Source organism: Pecten maximus, chromosome 4 (assembly GCF_902652985.1).
Source record: "Pecten maximus chromosome 4, xPecMax1.1, whole genome shotgun sequence".
Taxonomy (NCBI): Eukaryota; Metazoa; Mollusca; class Bivalvia; order Pectinida; family Pectinidae; genus Pecten; species Pecten maximus.
Window position 1 is genome coordinate 272,436 of NC_047018.1, and position 23,017 is coordinate 295,452.

The following is a 23,017-nucleotide window of genomic DNA, read 5'->3' on the forward strand; positions in this document are numbered from 1 at the left end:
ATTTCTCCATCAGATACTCAGAAAACCTTGCTTACCATGTTTATTTCTCCATCAGATACTCAGAAAACCTTGTTTACCGTGTTCATTTCTCCATCAGATACTCAGAAAACCTTGCTTACCATGTTCATTTCTTCATCAGATCCTCAGAAAACCTTGTTTACCGTGTTCATTTCTCCATCAGATACTCAGAAAACCTTGCTTACCATGTTCATTTCTTCATCAGATCCTCAGAAAACCTTGTTTACCGTGTTCATTTCTCCATCAGATTCTCAGAAAACCTTGCTTACCATGTTCATTTCTCCATCAGATACTCAGAAAACCTTGCTTACCATGTTCATTTCTTCATCAGATCCTCAGAAAACCTTGCTTACATGTTCATTTCTTCATCAGATCCTCAGAAAACCTTGTTTACCGTGTTCATTTCTCCATCAGATACTCAGAAAACCTTGCTTACCATGTTCATTTCTTCATCAGATCCTCAGAAAACCTTGCTTACCATGTTCATTTCTCCATCAGATACTCAGAAAACCTTGCTTACCATGTTCATTTCTTCATCAGATCCTCAGAAAACCTTGCTTACCATGTTCATTTCTCCATCAGATACTCAGAAAACCTTGCTTACCATGTTCATTTCTCCATCAGATACTCAGAAAACCTTGTTTACCGTGTTCATTTCTCCATCAGATAATCAGAAAACCTTGCTTACCATGTTCATTTCTCCATCAGATCCTCAGAAAACCTTGTTTACCATGTTCATTTCTCCATCAGATACTCAGAAAACCTTGCTTACCATGTTCATTTCTTCTTCAGTTGCTGTTGAGTATGATGCCCTGACATATTGACAGGGGGCACTGCTATCAAATGTGAACACATTCCCTGGCACAAACAGAACGTCTCGTAAATAAGCCTTTTTTGTGATCAGTTCATGTGCATCTGTTATGTTCAGGAGCTTTAACCAGAGGAACATTCCTCCACAGGGCTCTGACCACTCAGCCAAACCTGAAAAATTAACAATGACATCAACAATTTAGCATTCACAACAGAAAACAGTCACAATTCAGAATTCACAACAGAAAACAGTCACAATATAGCATTCACAACACAACTGTATTAATTGGGCATTTAAAACAGCAACAATGTATAGTTAACACAAAACAGCAACAATGTAGTTAATACAAAACAGCAACAATGTATAGTAAACACAAAACAGTAACAATGTAGTTAACACAAAACAGCAACAATGCAGTTAACACAAAACAGCAACATTGTATAGTTAACACAAAACAGCAACAATGTAGTTAACACAAAACAGCAACAATGTATAGTTAACACAAAACAGCAACAATGTAGTTAACACAAAACAGCAACATTGTATAGTTAACAAAACAGCAACATTGTATAGTTAACACAAAACAGCAACAATGTAGTTAACACAAAACAGCAACAATGTATAGTTACCACAAAACAGCAACAATGTAGTTAACACAAAACAGCAACAATGTATAGTTAACACAAAACAGCAACATTGTATAGTTAACATAAAACAGCAACATTGTATAGTTAACACAAAACAGCAACAATGTATAGTTAACACAAAACAGCAACATTGTATAGTTAACACAAAACAGCAACATTGTACAGTTAACACAAAACAGCAACAATGTATGATTAACACAAAACAGCAACATTGTATAGTTAACACAAAACAGCAACATTGTATAGTTAACACAAAACAGCAACAATGTATTCACAACACAACTGTATTAATTGGGCATTTAAAACAGCAACAATGTATAGTTAACACAAAACAGCAACAATGTAGTTAATACAAAACAGCAACAATGTATAGTAAACACAAAACAGCAACAATGTAGTTAACACAAAACAGCAACAATGCAGTTAACACAAAACAGCAACATTGTATAGTTAACACAAAACAGCAACAATGTAGTTAACACAAAACAGCAACAATGTATAGTTAACACAAAACAGCAACAATGTAGTTAACACAAAACAGCAACATTGTATAGTTAACAAAACAGCAACATTGTATAGTTAACACAAAACAGCAACAATGTAGTTAACACAAAACAGCAACAATGTATAGTTACCACAAAACAGCAACAATGTAGTTAACACAAAACAGCAACAATGTATAGTTAACACAAAACAGCAACATTGTATAGTTAACATAAAACAGCAACATTGTATAGTTAACACAAAACAGCAACAATGTATAGTTAACACAAAACAGCAACATTGTATAGTTAACACAAAACAGCAACATTGTACAGTTAACACAAAACAGCAACAATGTATGATTAACACAAAACAGCAACATTGTATAGTTAACACAAAACAGCAACATTGTATAGTTAACACAAAACAGCAACATTGTATAGTTAACACAAAACAGCAACAATGTATAGTTAACACAAAACAGCAACATTGTATAGTTAACACAAAACAGCAACATTGTACAGTTAACACAAAACAGCAACATTGTATAGTTAACACAAAACAGCAACAATGTAGTTAACACAAAACAGCAACATTGTATAGTTAACACAAAACAGGGACATTGTATAGCTTAACAACATAAACTAATAAACATACACATAAGCTTATAAAGAAAGGCATTCAACATTTTGTTGCAGTGTTCAAATATCATTTTTTCTTGTAATAGTTAGAATTTTTCCTGAATGGAGTCTCAAATAGTATGTGTGTCCACAAATATAAAGAAAATGATATGATTTTATGATTTGAAGAAATATGACCTGATTTTTAAAAATCAGAAGTGAAACTGGGATAATATATGAACAAATTAGAGATATACAGTTCAGATGATTGTCTTCTTTGAACGTAATTTTTTACCAAAGAAATATATTAATCATTTTCACCTGTGAGGTGTTTTTTGGCTGCCTTCAGACAAAGCTGACATCGATTTTCGTAAAATTTTGCAGTCTTGTCTGTATGGTCTAAGAAACCATCTAGCCCCCACTCTTTTAGGATCATAGCAAGTGTCATCTGTAAAAACGGAAATTTCATAATATAACTGACCTGTTCTACTATGTCAGACGGCCATGTAATAAATGTGTAATAACAACATTGTGAGGCAACAAATACTTTACGATTCAAAATGAAGTAAAACATCATTGGTGTATGTGTACTTTTTAAAGTCTCTAACAGACATCCTGTACACATTATCATCTAACGGCTTGAGAGGACAAAAGTTACAGACGTCCTGTACACATTATATATCATCTAACGGCTTGAGAGGACATAGGTTACAGACGTCCTGTACACATTATATATCATCTAACGCCTTGAGAGGACATAGGTTACAGACGTCCTGTACACATTATCATCTAACGGCTTGAGAGGACATGGGTTACAGACGTCCTGTACACATTATATATCATCTAACGGCTTGAGAGGACATAGGTTACAGACGTCCTGTACACATTATCATCTAACGGCTTGAGAGGACATAGGTTACAGACGTCCTGTACACATTATATATCATCTAACGGCTTGAGAGGACATAGGTTACAGACGTCCTGTACACATTATCATCTAACAGCTTGAGAGGACATGGGTTACAGACGTCCTGTACACATTATATATCATCTAACGGCTTGAGAGGACATAGGTTACAGACGTCCTGTACACATTATCATCTAACAGCTTGAGAGGACATGGGTTACAGACGTCCTGTACACATTATCATCTAACGACTTGAGAGGACATAGGTTACAGACGTCCTGTACACATTATATATCATCTAACGGCTTGAGAGGACATAGGTTACAGACGTCCTGTACACATTATATATCATCTAACAGCTTGAGAGGACATAGGTTACAGACATCCTGTACACATTATATATCATCTAACGCCTTGAGAGGACATAGGTTACAGACGTCCTGCACACATAATCATCTAACGGCTTGAGAGGACATAGGTTACAGACGTCCTGTACACATTATACATATATCATCTAACGCCTTGAGAGGACATAGGTTACAGACGTCCTGTACACGTTATATATCATCTAACGGCTTGAGAGGACATAGGTTACAGTCGTCCTGTACACATTATCATCTAACGGCTTGAGAGGACATAGGTTACAGACGTCCTGTACACATTACAGTATATATCATCTAACGGCTTGAGAGGACATAGGTTACAGACGTCCTGTACACATTATATATCATCTAACGGCTTGAGAGGACATAGGTTACAGACGTCCTGTACACATTATATATCATCTAACGGCTTGAGAGGACATAGGTTACAGACGTCCTGTACACATTATATATCATCTAACGCCTTGAGAGGACATAGGTTACAGACGTCCTGTACACATTATATATCATCTAACAGCTTGAGAGGACATAGGTTACAGACGTCCTGTACACATTATATATCATCTAACAGCTTGAGAGGACATAGGTTACAGACGTCCTGTACACATTATATATCATCTAACGGCTTGAGAGGATATAGGTTACAGACGTCTTGTACACATTATCAACTAACGGCTTGAGAGGACATAGGTTACAGATGTCCTGTACACATTATCATCTAACGGCTTGAGAGGACATAGGTTTATGGTTGATATAAGCGATTATGATGTTTAGTGAATGGTATACAGTATTGTGATGTTTAGTGAATGGTATACAGTATTGTGATGTTTAGTGAATGGTATACAGTATTGTGATGTTTAGTGAATGATATACAGTATTGTGATGTTTAGTGAATGGTATACAGTATTGTGATGTTTAGTGAATGGTATACAATATTGTGATGTTTAGGGAATGGTATACAGTATTATGATGTTTAGTGAATGGTATACACTATTGTGATGTTTAGGGAATGGTATACAATATTGTGATGTTTAGTGAATGGTATACAGTATTGTGATGTTTAGTGAATGGTATACAGTATTGTGATGTTAAGTGAATGGTATACAGTATTGTGATGTTAAGGGAATGGTATACAGTATTGTGATGTTTAGTGAATGGTATACAGTATTGTGATGTTTAGTGAATGGTATACAGTATTGTGATGTTTAGTGAATGGTATACACTATTGTGATGTTTAGGGAATGGTATACAATATTGTGATGTTTAGTGAATGGTATACAGTATTGTGATGTTTAGTGAATGGTATACAGTATTGTGATGTTTAGTGAATGGTATACAGTATTGTGATGTTTAGTGAATGGTATACAGTATTGTGATGTTAAGTGAATGGTAAACAGTATTGTGATGTTTAGGAATGGTGTACAGTATTGTGATGTTTAGTGAATGGTATACAGTATTGTGATGTTTAGTGAATGGTATACAGTATTGTGATGTTTAGTGAATGGTATACAGTATTGTGATGTTTAGTGAATGGTATACAGTATTGTGATGTTTAGGGAATGGTATACAGTATTGTGATGTTTAGGGAATGGTATACAGTATTGTGATGTTTAGGGAATGGTATACAGTATTGTGGTGTTGAGGGAATGGTATACAGTATTGTGATGTTTAGTGAATGGTATACAGTATTATGATGTTTAGTGAATGGTATACAATATTGTGATGTTAAGGGAATGATATACAGTATTGTGATGTTTAGGGAATGGTATACAGTATTGTGATGTTTAGGGAATGGTATATAGTATTGTGATGTTTAGTGAATGGTATACAGTATTGTGATGTTAAGTGAATGGTATACAATATTGTGATGTTTAGGGAATGGTATACAGTATTGTGATGTTAAGTGAATGGTAAACAGTATTGTGATGTTTAGTGAATGGTATACAGTATTGTGATGTTTAGTGAACGGTACAAGTATTATGATGTTTAGGGAATGGTATACAATATTGTGAAGTTAAGTGAATGATATACAGTATTGTGATGTTTAGGGAATGGCATACAATATTATGATGTTTAGTGAATGGTATACAGTATTGTGATGTTTAGGGAATAGTATACAGTATTGTGATGTTTAGTGAATGGTATACAATATTGTGATGTTTAGTGAATGGTATACAGTATTGTGATGTTTAGTGAATGGTATACACTATTGTGATGTTAAGGGAATGGTATACAATATTGTGATGTTTAGTGAATGGTTTACAGTATTGTGATGTTTAGTGAATGGTATACAGTATTGTGATGTTTAGTGAATGGTATACAGTATTGTGATGTTAAGTGAATGGTAAACAGTATTGTGATGTTTAGGGAATAGTATACAGTATTGTGATGTTTGGTGAATGGTATACAGTATTGTGATGTTTAGGGAATGGTATACAGTATTGTGATGTTTAGGGAATGGTATACAATATTGTGATGTCTAGGGAATAGTATACAGTATTGTGATGTTTGGTGAATGGTATACAGTATTGTGATGTTTAGTGAATGGTATACAGTATTGTGATGTTTAGGGAATGGTATACAGTATTGTGATGTTTAGGGAATGGTATACAGTATTGTGATGTTTAGGGAATGGTATACAGTATTGTGATGTTTAGGGAATGGAATACAGTATTGCGATGTTTAGGGAATGGTTTACAATAGTGTGATGTTTAGTGAATGGTATACAGTATTGTGATGTTTAGGGAATGGTAAACAGTATTGTGATGTTAATTGGTGAATGGTATACAATATTGTGATGTTTAGTGAATGGTATACAGTATTGTGATGTTAAGTGAATGGTATACAGTATTGTGATGTTTACGGAATGGTATACAGTATTATGATGTTTAGTGAATGGTATACAGTATTGTGATGTTTAGGGAATGGTATACAATATTGTGATGTTTAGGGAATAGTATACAGTATTGTGATGTTTAGTGAATGGTATACAATATTGTGATGTTAAGTGAATGGTATACAATATTGTGATGTTTAGTGAATGGTATACAGTATTGTGATGTTTAGTGAATGGTATACAATATTGTGATGTTAAGTGAATGGTATACACTATTGTGATGTTTAGTGAATGGTATACAATAGTGTGATGTTAAGTGAATGGTATACAGTATTGTGATGTTTAGGGAATGGTATACAATAGTGTGATGTTTAGGGAATGGTATACAGTATTGTGATGTTTAGTGAATGGTATACAGAATTGTGATGTTTAGTGAATGGTATACAGTATTGTGATGTTTAGTGAATGGTATACAATATTGTGAAGTTTAGTGAATGGTATACAGTATTGTGATGTTTAGTGAATGGTATATAGTATTGTGATGTTAAGTGAATGGTATACAGTATTGTGATGTTTAGTGAATGGTATACAGTATTGTGATGTTTAGTGAATGGTATACAGTATTGTGATGTTAAGTGAATGGTATACAGTATTGTGATGTTTAGTGAATGGTATACAATATTGTGATGTTTAGTGAATGGTATACAGTATTGTGATGTTTAGTGAATGGTATACAATATTGTGATGTTTAGTGAATGGTATACAGTATTGTGATGTTTAGTGAATGGTATACAGTATTGTGATGTTTAGTGAATGGTATATAGTATTGTGATGTTTAGGGAATGGTATATAGTATTGTGATGTTTAGGGAATGGTATACAATAGTGTGATGTATAGGGAATGGTATACAGTATTGTGATGTTTAGTGAATGGTATACAGTATTGTGATGTTTAGGGAATAGTATACAGTATTGTGATGTTTGGTGAATGGTATACAGTATTGTGATGTTTAGGGAATGGTATACAGTATTGTGATGTTTAGGGAATGGTATACAATATTGTGATGTCTAGGGAATAGTATACAGTATTGTGATGTTTGGTGAATGGTATACAGTATTGTGATGTTTAGTGAATGGTATACAGTATTGTGATGTTTAGGGAATGGTATACAGTATTGTGATGTTTAGGGAATGGTATACAGTATTGTGATGTTTAGGGAATGGTATACAGTATTGTGATGTTTAGGGAATGGAATACAGTATTGCGATGTTTAGGGAATGGTTTACAATAGTGTGATGTTTAGTGAATGGTATACAGTATTGTGATGTTTAGGGAATGGTAAACAGTATTGTGATGTTAATTGGTGAATGGTATACAATATTGTGATGTTTAGTGAATGGTATACAGTATTGTGATGTTAAGTGAATGGTATACAGTATTGTGATGTTTACGGAATGGTATACAGTATTATGATGTTTAGTGAATGGTATACAGTATTGTGATGTTTAGGGAATGGTATACAATATTGTGATGTTTAGGGAATAGTATACAGTATTGTGATGTTTAGTGAATGGTATACAATATTGTGATGTTAAGTGAATGGTATACAATATTGTGATGTTTAGTGAATGGTATACAGTATTGTGATGTTTAGTGAATGGTATACAATATTGTGATGTTAAGTGAATGGTATACACTATTGTGATGTTTAGTGAATGGTATACAATATTGTGATGTTTAGTGAATGGTATACAGTATTGTGATGTTTAGTGAATGGTATACAGTATTATGATGTTTAGTGAATGGTATACAGTATTGTGATGTTTAGGGAATGGTATACAATATTGTGATGTTTAGGGAATAGTATACAGTATTGTGATGTTTAGTGAATGGTATACAATATTGTGATGTTAAGTGAATGGTATACAGTATTGTGATGTTTAGTGAATGGTATACAATATTGTGATGTTTAGTGAATGGTATACAGTATTGTGATGTTTAGGGAATGGTATACAATATTGTGATGTTTAGTGAATGGTATACAGTATTGTGATGTTAAGTGAATGGTATACAGTATTGTGATGTTTAGTGAATGGTATACAGTATTGTGATGTTTAGTGAATGGTATACAATATTGTGATGTTAAGTGAATGGTATACAGTATTGTGATGTTTAGTGAATGGTATACAGTATTGTGATGTTTAGTGAATGGTATACAATATTGTGATGTTTAGTGAATGGTATACAGTATTGTGATGTTTAGTGAATGGTATACAGTATTGTGATGTTAAGTGAATGGTATACAATATTGTGATGTTTAGTGAATGGTATACAGTATTATAAGGTTTAGTGAGTGGTATACAGTATTGTGATGTTTAGTGAATGGTATACAGTATTATAAGGTTTAGTGAATGGTATACAATATTGTGATGTTAAGTGAATGGTATACAATATTGTGATGTTTAGTGAATGGTATACAATATTGTGATGTTTAGGGAATGGTATACACTATTGTGATGTTTAGGGAATGGTATACAGTATTGTGATGTTTAGTGAATGGTATACAGTATTGTGATGTTTAGGGAATGGTATACAGTATTGTGATGTTTAGGGAATGGTATACAGTATTGTGATGTTTAGGGAATGGTATACAGTATTGTGATGTTTAGGGAATGGTATACAGTATTGTGATGTTTAGGGAATGGTTTACAATAGTGTGATGTTTAGTGAATGGTATACAGTATTGTGATGTTTAGGGAATGGTAAACAGTATTGTGATGTTAATTGGTGAATGGTATACAATATTGTGATGTTTAGTGAATGGTATACAGTATTGTGATGTTAAGTGAATGGTATACAGTATTGTGATGTTTACGGAATGGTATACAGTATTATGATGTTTAGTGAATGGTATACAGTATTGTGATGTTTAGGGAATGGTATACAATATTGTGATGTTTAGGGAATAGTATACAGTATTGTGATGTTTAGTGAATGGTATACAATATTGTGATGTTAAGTGAATGGTATACAATATTGTGATGTTTAGTGAATGGTATACAGTATTGTGATGTTTAGTGAATGGTATACAATATTGTGATGTTAAGTGAATGGTATACACTATTGTGATGTTTAGTGAATGGTATACAATATTGTGATGTTTAGTGAATGGTATACAGTATTGTGATGTTTAGTGAATGGTATACAGTATTATGATGTTTAGTGAATGGTATACAGTATTGTGATGTTTAGGGAATGGTATACAATATTGTGATGTTTAGGGAATAGTATACAGTATTGTGATGTTTAGTGAATGGTATACAATATTGTGATGTTAAGTGAATGGTATACAGTATTGTGATGTTTAGTGAATGGTATACAATATTGTGATGTTTAGTGAATGGTATACAGTATTGTGATGTTTAGGGAATGGTATACAATATTGTGATGTTTAGTGAATGGTATACAGTATTGTGATGTTAAGTGAATGGTATACAGTATTGTGATGTTTAGTGAATGGTATACAGTATTGTGATGTTTAGTGAATGGTATACAATATTGTGATGTTAAGTGAATGGTATACAGTATTGTGATGTTTAGTGAATGGTATACAGTATTGTGATGTTTAGTGAATGGTATACAATATTGTGATGTTTAGTGAATGGTATACAGTATTGTGATGTTTAGTGAATGGTATACAGTATTGTGATGTTAAGTGAATGGTATACAATATTGTGATGTTTAGTGAATGGTATACAGTATTATAAGGTTTAGTGAGTGGTATACAGTATTGTGATGTTTAGTGAATGGTATACAGTATTATAAGGTTTAGTGAATGGTATACAATATTGTGATGTTAAGTGAATGGTATACAATATTGTGATGTTTAGTGAATGGTATACAATATTGTGATGTTTAGGGAATGGTATACACTATTGTGATGTTTAGGGAATGGTATACAGTATTGTGATGTTTAGTGAATGGTATACAGTATTGTGATGTTTAGGGAATGGTATACAGTATTGTGATGTTTAGGGAATGGTATACAGTATTGTGATGTTTAGGGAATGGTATACAGTATTGTGATGTTTAGGGAATGGTATACAGTATTGTGATGTTTAGGGAATGGTTTACAATAGTGTGATGTTTAGTGAATGGTATACAGTATTGTGATGTTTAGGGAATGGTAAACAGTATTGTGATGTTAATTGGTGAATGGTATACAATATTGTGATGTTTAGTGAATGGTATACAGTATTGTGATGTTAAGTGAATGGTATACAGTATTGTGATGTTTACGGAATGGTATACAGTATTATGATGTTTAGTGAATGGTATACAGTATTGTGATGTTTAGGGAATGGTATACAATATTGTGATGTTTAGGGAATAGTATACAGTATTGTGATGTTTAGTGAATGGTATACAATATTGTGATGTTAAGTGAATGGTATACAATATTGTGATGTTTAGTGAATGGTATACAGTATTGTGATGTTTAGTGAATGGTATACAATATTGTGATGTTAAGTGAATGGTATACACTATTGTGATGTTTAGTGAATGGTATACAATATTGTGATGTTAAGTGAATGGTATACAGTATTGTGATGTTTAGTGAATGGTATACAGTATTATGATGTTTAGTGAATGGTATACAGTATTGTGATGTTTAGGGAATGGTATACAATATTGTGATGTTTAGGGAATAGGTATACAGTATTGTGATGTTTAGTGAATGGTATACAATATTGTGATGTTTAAGTGAATGGTATACAGTATTGTGATGTTTAGTGAATGGTATACAATATTGTGATGTTTAGTGAATGGTATACAGTATTGTGATGTTTAGGGAATGGTATACAATATTGTGATGTTTAGTGAATGGTATATAGTATTGTGATGTTTAGTGAATGGTATACAGTATTGTGATGTTTAGGGAATGGTATACAATATTGTGATGTTTAGTGAATGGTATACAGTATTGTGATGTTAGTGAATGGTATACAATATTGTGATGTTTAGTGAATGGTATACAGTATTGTGATGTTTAGTGAATGGTATACAATATTGTGATGTTAGTGAATGGTATACAGTATTGTGATGTTTAGTGAATGGTATACAGTATTGTGATGTTAAGTGAATGGTATACAGTATTGTGATGTTTAGTGAATGGTATACAGTATTGTGATGTTTAGTGAATGGTATACAATATTGTGATGTTTAGTGAATGGTATACAGTATTGTGATGTTTAGTGAATGGTATACAGTATTGTGATGTTAAGTGAATGGTATACAATATTGTGATGTTTAGTGAATGGTATACAGTATTATAAGGTTTAGTGAGTGGTATACAGTATTGTGATGTTTAGTGAATGGTATACAGTATTATAAGGTTTAGTGAATGGTATACAATATTGTGATGTTAAGTGAATGGTATACAATATTGTGATGTTTAGTGAATGGTATACAATATTGTGATGTTTAGGGAATGGTATACACTATTGTGATGTTTAGGGAATGGTATACAGTATTGTGATGTTTAGTGAATGGTATACAGTATTGCGATGTTTAGGGAATGGTATACAGTATTGTGATGTTTAGTGAATGGTGTACAGTATTGTGATGATTAGTGAATGGTATACAGTATTGTGATGTTTAGTGAATGGTATACAGTATTGTGATGTTTAGTGAATGGTATACAATATTGTGATGTTAAGTGAATGGTATACAGTATTGTGATGTTTAGTGAATGGTATACAGTATTGTGATGTTTAGTGAATGGTATACAATATTGTGATGTTTAGTGAATGGTATACAGTATTGTGATGTTTAGTGAATGGTATACAGTATTGTGATGTTAAGTGAATGGTATACAATATTGTGATGTTTAGTGAATGGTATACAGTATTATAAGGTTTAGTGAGTGGTATACAGTATTGTGATGTTTAGTGAATGGTATACAGTATTATAAGGTTTAGTGAATAGTATACAATATTGTGATGTTAAGTGAATGGTATACAATATTGTGATGTTTAGTGAATGGTATACAATATTGTGATGTTTAGGGAATGGTATACACTATTGTGATGTTTAGGGAATGGTATACAGTATTGTGATGTTTAGTGAATGGTATACAGTATTGCGATGTTTAGGGAATGGTATACAGTATTGTGATGTTTAGTGAATGGTGTACAGTATTGTGATGATTAGTGAATGGTATACAGTATTGTGATGTTTAGTGAATGGTATACAATAGTGTGATGTTTCGTGAATGGTATACACTATTGTGATGTTTAGTGAATGGTATACAATATTGTGATGTTTAGTGAATGGTATACAGTATTGTGATGTTAAGTGAATGATATACAATATTGTGATGTTTAGTGAATGGTATACAGTATTGTGATGTTTAGTGAATGGTGTACAGTATTGTGATGTTTAGTGAAAAGTATACAGTATTATGATGTTTAGTGAATGGTATACAGTATTGTGATGTTTAGTGAATGGTATACAATATTGTGATGTTTAGGGAATAGTATACAGTATTGTGATGTTTAGTGAATGGTATACAATATTGTGATGTTTAGGGAATGGTATGCAATATTGTGATGTTTAGTGAATGGTATACAGTATTATGATGTTAAGTGAATGGTATACAGTATTGTGATGTTTAGTGAACGGTATACAGTATTGTGATGTTTAGGGAATGGTATACAGTATTGTGATGTTTAGTGAATGGTATACAGTATTGTGATGTTTAGGGAATGGTATACAGTATTGTGATGTTTAGTGAATGGTATACAATATTGTGATGTTTAGGGAATGGTATACAGTATTGTGATGTTTAGTGAATGGTATACAGTATTGTGATGTTTAGGGAATGGTATACAGTATTGTGATGTTTAGTGAATGGTATACAATATTGTGATGTTTAGGGAATGGTATACAGTATTGTGATGTTTAGTGAATGGTATACAGTATTGTGATGTTTAGGGAATGGTATACAGTATTGTGATGTTTAGTGAATGGTATACAATATTGTGATGTTTAGGGAATGGTATACAGTATTGTGATGTTTAGTGAATGGTATACAGTATTGTGATGTTTAGGGAATGGTATACAGTATTGTGATGTTTAGTGAATGATATACAGTATTGTGATGTTTAGGGAATGATATACAATATTATGATGTTTAGTGAATGGTATACAGTATTGTGATGTTAAGTGAATGGTATACAGTATTGTGATGTTTAGTGAATGGTATACAGTATTTTGATGTTAAGTGAATGGTATACAGTATTGTGATGTTTAGGGAATGGTATACAATATTTCTTTTTGTGATGTTTAGTGAATGATATACAGTATTGTGATGTTTAGTGAATGGTATACAGTATTGTGATGTTTAGTGAATGGTATACAGTATTGTGATGTTTAGTGAATGGTATACAGTATTGTGATGTTTAGTGAATGGTATACAGTATGGTAATGTTTAGTGAATGGTATACAGTATGGTAATGTTTAGTGAATGGTATACAGTATGGTGATGTTTAGGGAATGGTATACAGTATTGTGATGTTTAGGGAATGGTGTACAGTATTGTGATGTTTAGTGAATGGTGTACAGTATTGTGATGTTTAGTGAATGGTATACAGTATTGTGATGTTTAGTGAATGGTATACAGTATTGTGATGTTTAGTGAATGGTATACAGTATTGTGATGTTTAGTGAATTGTATACAATATTGTGATGTTTAGTGAATGGTGTACAGTATTGTGATGTTTAGTGAATGGTATACAGTATTGTGATGTTTAGTGAATGGTATACAGTATTGTGATGTTTAGTGAATGGTATACAGTATTGTGATGTTTAGTGAATGGTATACAGTATTGTGATGTTTAGTGAATGGTATACAAATGTACAGTATTGTGATGTTTAGTGAATGGTATACAATATTTCTAACAGATTGATATTGAAATACCCAAAATTAGCTGTATTGGTGTTATTGTTGAATTAAATATTACCACTGAAGAAACCCATTACATGTAGCAATGTGAAGCGTGATGTAAAGCATGTTTTTTTTATCCATAGCGTATTTAAGTGATCACATTTTATATTTCACAATGGTGACCTTGAAAATAAGCAAGATTGCTAAATCTTTACAGCACTCAATCAACATTACCTATTCGAAATTTTCTTCTTTTTTTTTTTAAATTATTCATTTGGGTCTTCAGGAACTTGTAAAGAAGATCATTAAACTGTGTAACATATCTGACCCCTGTGACTTTGAAAACAGATTAAGGTCCTTTATATGATGAATTATAAATCAATTCATAACAAAAACCTATCGGCCAAAGATGAGTGCAAAGGGTCTTTTAAAACTTGAGAAAAAGATTCACAAATTAATTTCTAACTTTTTTGAATTGGGTTAAGGCCATTGAAATACATGAATGTTAAATAACATTTATATATATATAGTTTATCTAAAAAGTCATTACTTATTTTGTCATCATGCAGGCCTGTAAAATTCTGTGAGAAAAGGTTATTTTCTTTTACCTGAGAGAGACCACTGGCTTGCATGGAGGAACACATCAAATGGTATGTTAAACGATCAACTACTGGCTTCGGCCCCGTAACAAAACCTATCCGCATTCTGCAACAACATACAGGTATATCCAGAATAACCTTTTTAAAACATGATCAAATTTTATGGCTGAATGGAATGGTTATAATTAGTAGTCAAACATCAGTTCAAATCCTAACCTTACATCAGGAAGGATTCACAGATATTATTTGATACTTCCATGTATCAGTATTACAATTCTATTCAAAGCTGACAGTGAGTCAGGTCTGGAAAGATGGTTTGTGTGTCCAAGTGTATTCAGGAATCAAAATTAACCTGACAGTATCCTCAGCATGTGTAAAATAGAGAGTTGCCTCCCCTTCCCCATTGATTGCCTCCCCTTCCCCATTGATTGCCTCCCCTTCCCCATTGATTTAGATAATGCAGCTATACCACTGTTGTGTACCCGTTAGGGAACAGCCTTTTCAAGATGATGGGCCATCCTGATCACAGAAGGTAGTACTTAAAGCTACAAAGCAGCCTAATATTTATCTTTAATGTCAGAAACACTGCTTGATAACACCCGCTTTTAACCAATATGATGTGTAATATGAGGAGCAATGAAAAATACCCTGCATGTGCCCGGCTTCGGACTTTTTGCTCTCAAGGCAAATATCCTAGCACAAGGCTAAAGGGAAATTCCCACTAATCTGAGCTAGTAAGGTGACAGATACTCTCTACTTTTACACTATTCTCTCCTTCACAAAGTCTTGCTACAAATTTTGGAAACCAATCAGTAACGTAAACAAAATCATTTTTCTATGTGTTTGTAAATATTGTAAGGCTGTGAGTGAATATGAGTTAAAAGCAGATGTCATCAGGGAACCTTTCTGATAATAACTAGATGTCTGATAATAACTAGATGTCTGATAACAACTAGATGTCTGATAAATAACTAGATGTCTGATAATAACTAGATGTCTGATAAATAACTAGATGTCTGATAATAACTAGATGTCTGATAATAATAACTAGATGTCTGATAATAACTAGATGTCTGATAATAACTAGATGTCTGATAATAACTAGATGTCTGATAATAACTAGATGTCTGTCAGACATAAAGGTCTCTGCTGCTACTCAATACCCCGAAACACAAAAATGCCAGAAGTTTACTCACAATTGATAAGCTTGTTACATCGGAATGGGGGACGGGACAGGACGTGACACGACGTGACAGGACGTGATAGGACGGACATGGGTAACACTATATGCCCCCCCCCCCCCCCCCCCCCCCCCCCCCCCCCATACCCTCCATTTCATGGTGGGGCCATAATGATAAACCTTAGGCTGTTTAGATCTTTCATTATGGCCAGAAACTCACAGTGTCATGCCTTGCTGCCAAGTTTTACAGTTCTCCACCCCTTGTGAAAGATTCACAGTTATTAACTAAGCAGCATCACATCAATGTAGTAACATAAATTAACTACTTCTGAGTAAGACTTTGTGTCTGTCTCAGTCAGATTATTTTGATAAATAAGTTATTTTGTAGCTAAAAAAGCACAACTTATTACCATCTGTGAACATCTTCGACCGCCATCTTGAAAAGTTATGTACAGGAAAGGAATTCACTCACAGCCAATAATGTACCCATATTATAGGTGTTTTTTACCAGCAATTACTTACCCTGAGGACAGGAGTTTAGACAAGGAGTCAAATCGTAAAACTCTTCCATCGACATCCAGAGATAGGAAGCTTGGAACAAATGGCTAAGTGAAAAAAAAGAAATAAACACTAGAAATCCATTGAGGAACATTTGTACCAATTTTGATTACAAAACATTCATTAGAACTTGAAAATTAGTCAAATATATTACGGTGACCATTTTGTTTTCTGCTATATAAGTACTGTTAGGAATTAAGGTCATCTTACCACCTCTGTTAGACAGCTGCAGAGAATTCACAAAATTCAAATACAAAGATGGCAGTTTTGTTTTAACAAATCCATTTCCAATTGGGGAATAACAACATCAAAAAGCTGAAGATCGCCTTTTGATCTGCTTGATAGCTTCAGTTCTGAGACAAGGTACGAACAGGCCTACCATCTCCAAACAAAACCCAAGATGACTTGGTGGAATTTTTAACATGATGTCTAGACCTGATGACAGACCAGAACTTGTCTGTAGTTGACATATTACCTGGTAATGACCACACTAACCCTGGTAAACTGTCTGTAGTTGACATATTACCTGGTAATGACCACACTAACCCTGGTAAACTGTATGTAGGTGACACATTACCTGGTAATGACCACACTAACCCTGGTAAACTGTCTGTAGTTGACATATTACCTGGCAATGACCACACTAACCCTGGTAAACTGTCTGTAGTTGACATATTACCTGCCAATGACCACACTAACCCTGGTAAACTGTCTGTAGTTGACATATTACCTGGTAATGACCACACTAACCCTGGTAAACTGTCTGTAGTTGACATATTACCTGGTAATGACCACACTAACCCTGGTAAACTGTATGTAGGTGACACATTACCTGGTAATGACCACACTAACCCTGGTAAACTGTCTGTAGTTGACATATTACCTGGTAATGACCACACTAACCCTGGTAAACTGTATGTAGTTGACATATTACCTGGTAATGACCACACTAACCCTGGTAAACTGTATGTAGTTGACACATTACCTGGCAATGACCACACTAACCCTGGTAAACTGTCTGTAGTTGACATATTACCTGGTAATGACCACACTAACCCTGGTAAACTGTCTGTAGTTGACATATTACCTGGTAATGATCACACTAACCCTGGTAAACTGTCTGTAGGTGACATATTACCTGGTAATGACCACACTAACCCTGGTAAACTGCCTGTAGTTGACATATTACCTGGCAATGACCACACTAACCCTGGTAAACTGTCTGTAGTTGACATATTACCTGGTAATGACCACACTAACCCTGGTAAACTGTCTGTAGTTGACATATTACCTGGCAATGACCACACTAACCCTGGTAAACTGTATGTAGGTGACATATTACCTGGTAATGACCACACTAACCCTGGTAAACTGTCTGCAGTTGACATATTACCTGCCAATGACCACACTAACCCTGGTAAATTGTCTGTAGTTGACATACATGTATTACCTGCCAATGACTACACTAACCCTGGTAAACTGTCTGTAGGTGACATATTACCTGGTAATGACCACACTAACCCTGGTAAACTGTATGTAGTTGACATATTACCTGGTAATGACCACACTAACCCTGGTAAACTGTCTGTAGTTGACATATTACCTGGTAATGACCACACTAACCCTGGTAAACTGTATGTAGTTGACATATTACCTGGTAATGACCACACTAACCCTGGTAAACTGTATGTAGGTGACATATTACCTGGTAATGACCACACTAACCCTGGTAAACTGTATGTAGGTGACATATTACCTGCCAATGATCACACTAACCCTGGTAAACTGTATGTAGTTGACATATTACCTGGTAATGACCACACTAACCCTGGTAAACTGTATGTAGGTGACATATTACCTGGTAATGACCACACTAACCCTGGTAAACTGTATGTAGGTGACATATTACCTGGTAATGACCACACTAACCCTGGTAAACTGTCTGTAGGTGACATATTACCTGCCAATGACCACACTAATCCTGGTAAACTGTATGTAGGTGACATATTACCTGCCAATGATCACACTAACCCTGGTAAACTGTATGTAGGTGACATATTACCTGCCAATGATCACACTAACCCTGGTAAACTGTATGTAGGTGACATATTACCTGCCAATGACCACACTAACCCTGGTAAACTGTATGTAGGTGACATATTACCTGGTAATGACCACACTAACCCTGGTAAACTGTATGTAGGTGACATATTACCTGCCAATGACCACACTAATCCTGGTAAACTGTATGTAGGTGACATATTACCTGGTAATGACCACACTAACCCTGGTAAACTGTCTGTAGTTGACATATTACCTGCCAATGATCACACTTACCCTGGTAAACTGTCTGTAGGTGACATATTACCTGGTAATGACCACACTAACCCTGGTAAACTGTCTGTAGTTGACATATTACCTGGTAATGACCACACTAGCCCTGGTAAACTGTCTGTAGTTGACATATTACCTGGTAATGACCACACTAACCCTGGTAAACTGTATGTAGTTGACATATTACCTGCCAATGATCACACTAACCCTGGTAAACTGTCTGTAGTTGACATATTACCTGGTAATGACCACACTAACCCTGGTAAACTGTCTGTAGTTGACATATTACCTGCCAATGACCACACTAATCCTGGTAAACTGTCTGTAGTTGACATATTACCTGGTAATGACCACACTAACCCTGGTAAACTGTCTGTAGTTGACATATTACCTGGTAATGACCACACTAACCCTGGTAAACTGTCTGTAGTTGACATATTACCTGGTAATGACCACACTAACCCTGGTAAACTGTCTGTAGTTGACATATTACCTGGTAATGACCACACTAACCCTGGTAAACTGTCTGTAGGTGACATATTACCTGGTAATGACCACACTAACCCTGGTAAACTGTCTGTAGGTGACATATTACCTGCCAATGACCACACTAACCCTGGTAAACTGTCTGTAGGTGACATATTACCTGGTAATGACCACACTAACCCTGGTAAACTGTCTGTAGGTGACATATTACCTGCCAATGACCACACTAACCCTGGTAAACTGTCTGTAGGTGACATATTACCTGGTAATGACCACACTAACCCTGGTAAACTGTATGTAGGTGACATATTACCTGGTAATGACCACACTTACCCTGGTAAACTGTCTGTAGGTGACATATTACCTGCTAATGACCACACTAACCCTGGTAAACTGTCCTGTAGGTGACATATTACCTGGTAATGATCACACTTACCCTGGTAAACTGTATGTAAAAATATGGGTCATCTTCCAATATGATGAGGTTGTACTGCTGGGCTATCGAGTAGATTTCCTGTTTCCTCTTCAGGGTCAGACCAGATCCTGTGGGGTTCCCTCCATTTGGGATACAATACAGCACCTTAGGAATGTCACTTTCAGGGTCCTTGACATCTGCAGGACTCCAGTGGGACAGAGTCTTACGGAGGTCGTCTGGGACAATACCATCTCCATCTGACTGGACTGGGATCAGGTTACAGCCCAGTGGCTGAGCCTTAAATGATATAGCATATGCTGTAATTAGCTATCATCATCATTCAGTTTCTCCTACAGATAGCATATATATCATATTCAGGGATATCCGTTTCATTAATTTTCAGCCTCATCTTGGCACAGTTAAACACGAGACCCAGATGGCCCGCATCGCTCAACTGGATATTTAAGTAATCACGGCAAAATACTGTTGCATAACAATTATTTTCGTATTTTAGCTGCATCTCCAAACAATGATTTAAACAAGAGGCCCAGAGGGCCTGCATCACTCATCAGGATATTTAAGTAATCTTGGCAAAATACCGTTACATAACAATTATTTTCATTTTTACCTACATCTCCAAATAATAAACAAGAGGCCCTGAGGGCCTGCATCACTCATCTGGATATTTCAGTAATTATGGCAAAATACTCTAAGATATATTTCAAATGTTTTCCTTCTTTTGAACTGCCTCTTCCAACAATGGTTCAAAAAACAGGTAAAACCAAATTCTGTTATTTGTGAAAAAGGATTTAAAAGTTTTTTTGCTGTATTTCCCTTATTGGGCCCCTTTTCTCCTGTCCCATGAGTTCCACTTCCTTCATTTATACAACATTAGATCTCATGTTGCTTATAATGCTCCAGACCAAATTTCATCAAAATGAATTAAGTTGTTCAGGATAAGTAGGGATTTAAATGATTTACATGTACCTCTATTTCCCCTATTGGTCCCCAACACCTCGGGCCCAAAGGGAGCCACACCCTTTGTTTATACATCAGATCTCCTCTGCCCAATTATGCTCCAAACCAAATTTCATCAAAACCCATTCAGGCATTCAGGACTAGTAGGGATTTACCTTAGTATCCCCTATTGGGCAGTGCCCCTCCGGCCCCAGGGGAGCCACACCCTCTGTTTATACGACGTTTTTATCTCATTTGCCCAATAATGCCTCATACCAAATTTCATCAAAATCCATTCAGGCGTTCAGGACTAGTAGGGATTTAAATGAATTCAATCAATGGACAACAGACGGACGACGATTTGACGATTGACAGATGACCGAAGACGCACCTTGAAATAAGCTCACTGGTCCTTTGGACAAGGTGAGCTAAAAAGGTGGACCAAATCCTGTCATTCTTCAAGAAAAATGAGGATTTTCATGTTTTTAAGTTTAAAAAAAAGATATTTCCACTTTTCTCAGGCCCCAATGGAGCCACATCCTCATTTTAAACAACATTTGATCCCCTTTGAGAATAATGCTGTAGACCAAATTTCATCAAATTCCATTCAGGTGTTCAAAACTCGTAGCGATTTAAAGGATTTACCTCAATTTCCCCTATTGGGCACTACCCCTCTGGCCCCAAGAGGGCCACACCCTCCCTTTATATGATATTAGATCTCCTTTGGCCAATAATGCTTTAGACCAAATTTTATCAAAATCCATTCAACAAATGTTGATGGACTACAGACAACGGACCTGTGCCATGGCATAAGCTTAGTGGCCCTTCAGGCCAGGTGGGCTCAAAATTACTATGACTGGACTGATATATTACTGAAATAATTTGTGAATCAAATTTATATTTTATCGATTGATGTGGTAAAAGTTATTCCACATCATCATGACGACAATTTCACTTCAGTCTATCACTCATTCATCTGGGTAGTGTAATATGTTTGCCAAATAAACTATCTATTTTAAATACAAGTACATGTACATCAGAGCTGTGTGTTAATTGAAGTGGAATATTTACTTTAATACACTTAAGTTATTGAAAAACAAGAACTCACCGCGGCTAGAGAACCAGGATAGACAGGATGTTCTAACAGAACATTATCACCGGGAGACACGAAAGCTTCAAACGCCTGAAAAATAACAAAATAAACTTAAATAAGTTGGCATTAATCTTGAAAATGACCTTTCTTTCAATATGATACTGCCAAGAATGATACTCTGACATCCATCCTTCAATCACATACTATCCTATTTTGACAGATAAAGGCTCAAAAATATTTTGTTTTCATAAGATAATGAAAACTAATCATTCTTCGATATATATACCTTACAGAGACCATCCTGGTCCTATATACAGGACCTACCTTACAGAGACTGTCCTGTCCTTGTATACAGGACCTACCTTACAGAGACCATCCTGTCCTTGTATACAGGACCTACCTTACAGAGACCGTCCTGTCCTTGTATACAGGACCTACCTTACAGAGACCGTCCTGTCCTTGTATACAGGACCCACCATACAGAGACTGTCCTGTCCTTGTATACAGGACCTACCTTACAGAGACCATCCTGGTCTTGTATACAAAACCTACCTTACAGAGACCATCCTGTCCTTGTATACAGGACCTACCTTACAGAGACCGTCCTGTCCTTGTATACAGGACCTACCTTACAGAGACCATCCTGTCCTTGTATACAGGACCTACCTTACAGAGACCGTCCTGTCCTTGTATACAGGACCTACCTTACAGTGACCGTCCTGTCCTTGTATACAGGACCTAC

At 35.0% G+C, this 23,017-nt stretch overlaps 1 protein-coding gene across 1 annotated transcript in view; it reads right to left on the minus strand.

Annotated features, from left to right (window-relative positions):
* LOC117324897 (kynurenine/alpha-aminoadipate aminotransferase, mitochondrial-like) overlaps positions 1–23,017 on the minus strand; it is a 35,806-nt gene that overhangs the window by 3,614 nt on the left and 9,175 nt on the right. Inside the window, exons 6-11 of the mRNA XM_033880726.1 lie at positions 22,291–22,365; positions 20,247–20,522; positions 16,955–17,037; positions 15,262–15,358; positions 2,901–3,027; positions 791–999 (exon numbers count right to left, since the gene is read on the minus strand). Coding sequence (XP_033736617.1) covers positions 791–999; positions 2,901–3,027; positions 15,262–15,358; positions 16,955–17,037; positions 20,247–20,522; positions 22,291–22,365 — 867 coding nt within the window. The remainder of the gene's footprint in view (positions 1–790; positions 1,000–2,900; positions 3,028–15,261; positions 15,359–16,954; positions 17,038–20,246; positions 20,523–22,290; positions 22,366–23,017) is intronic.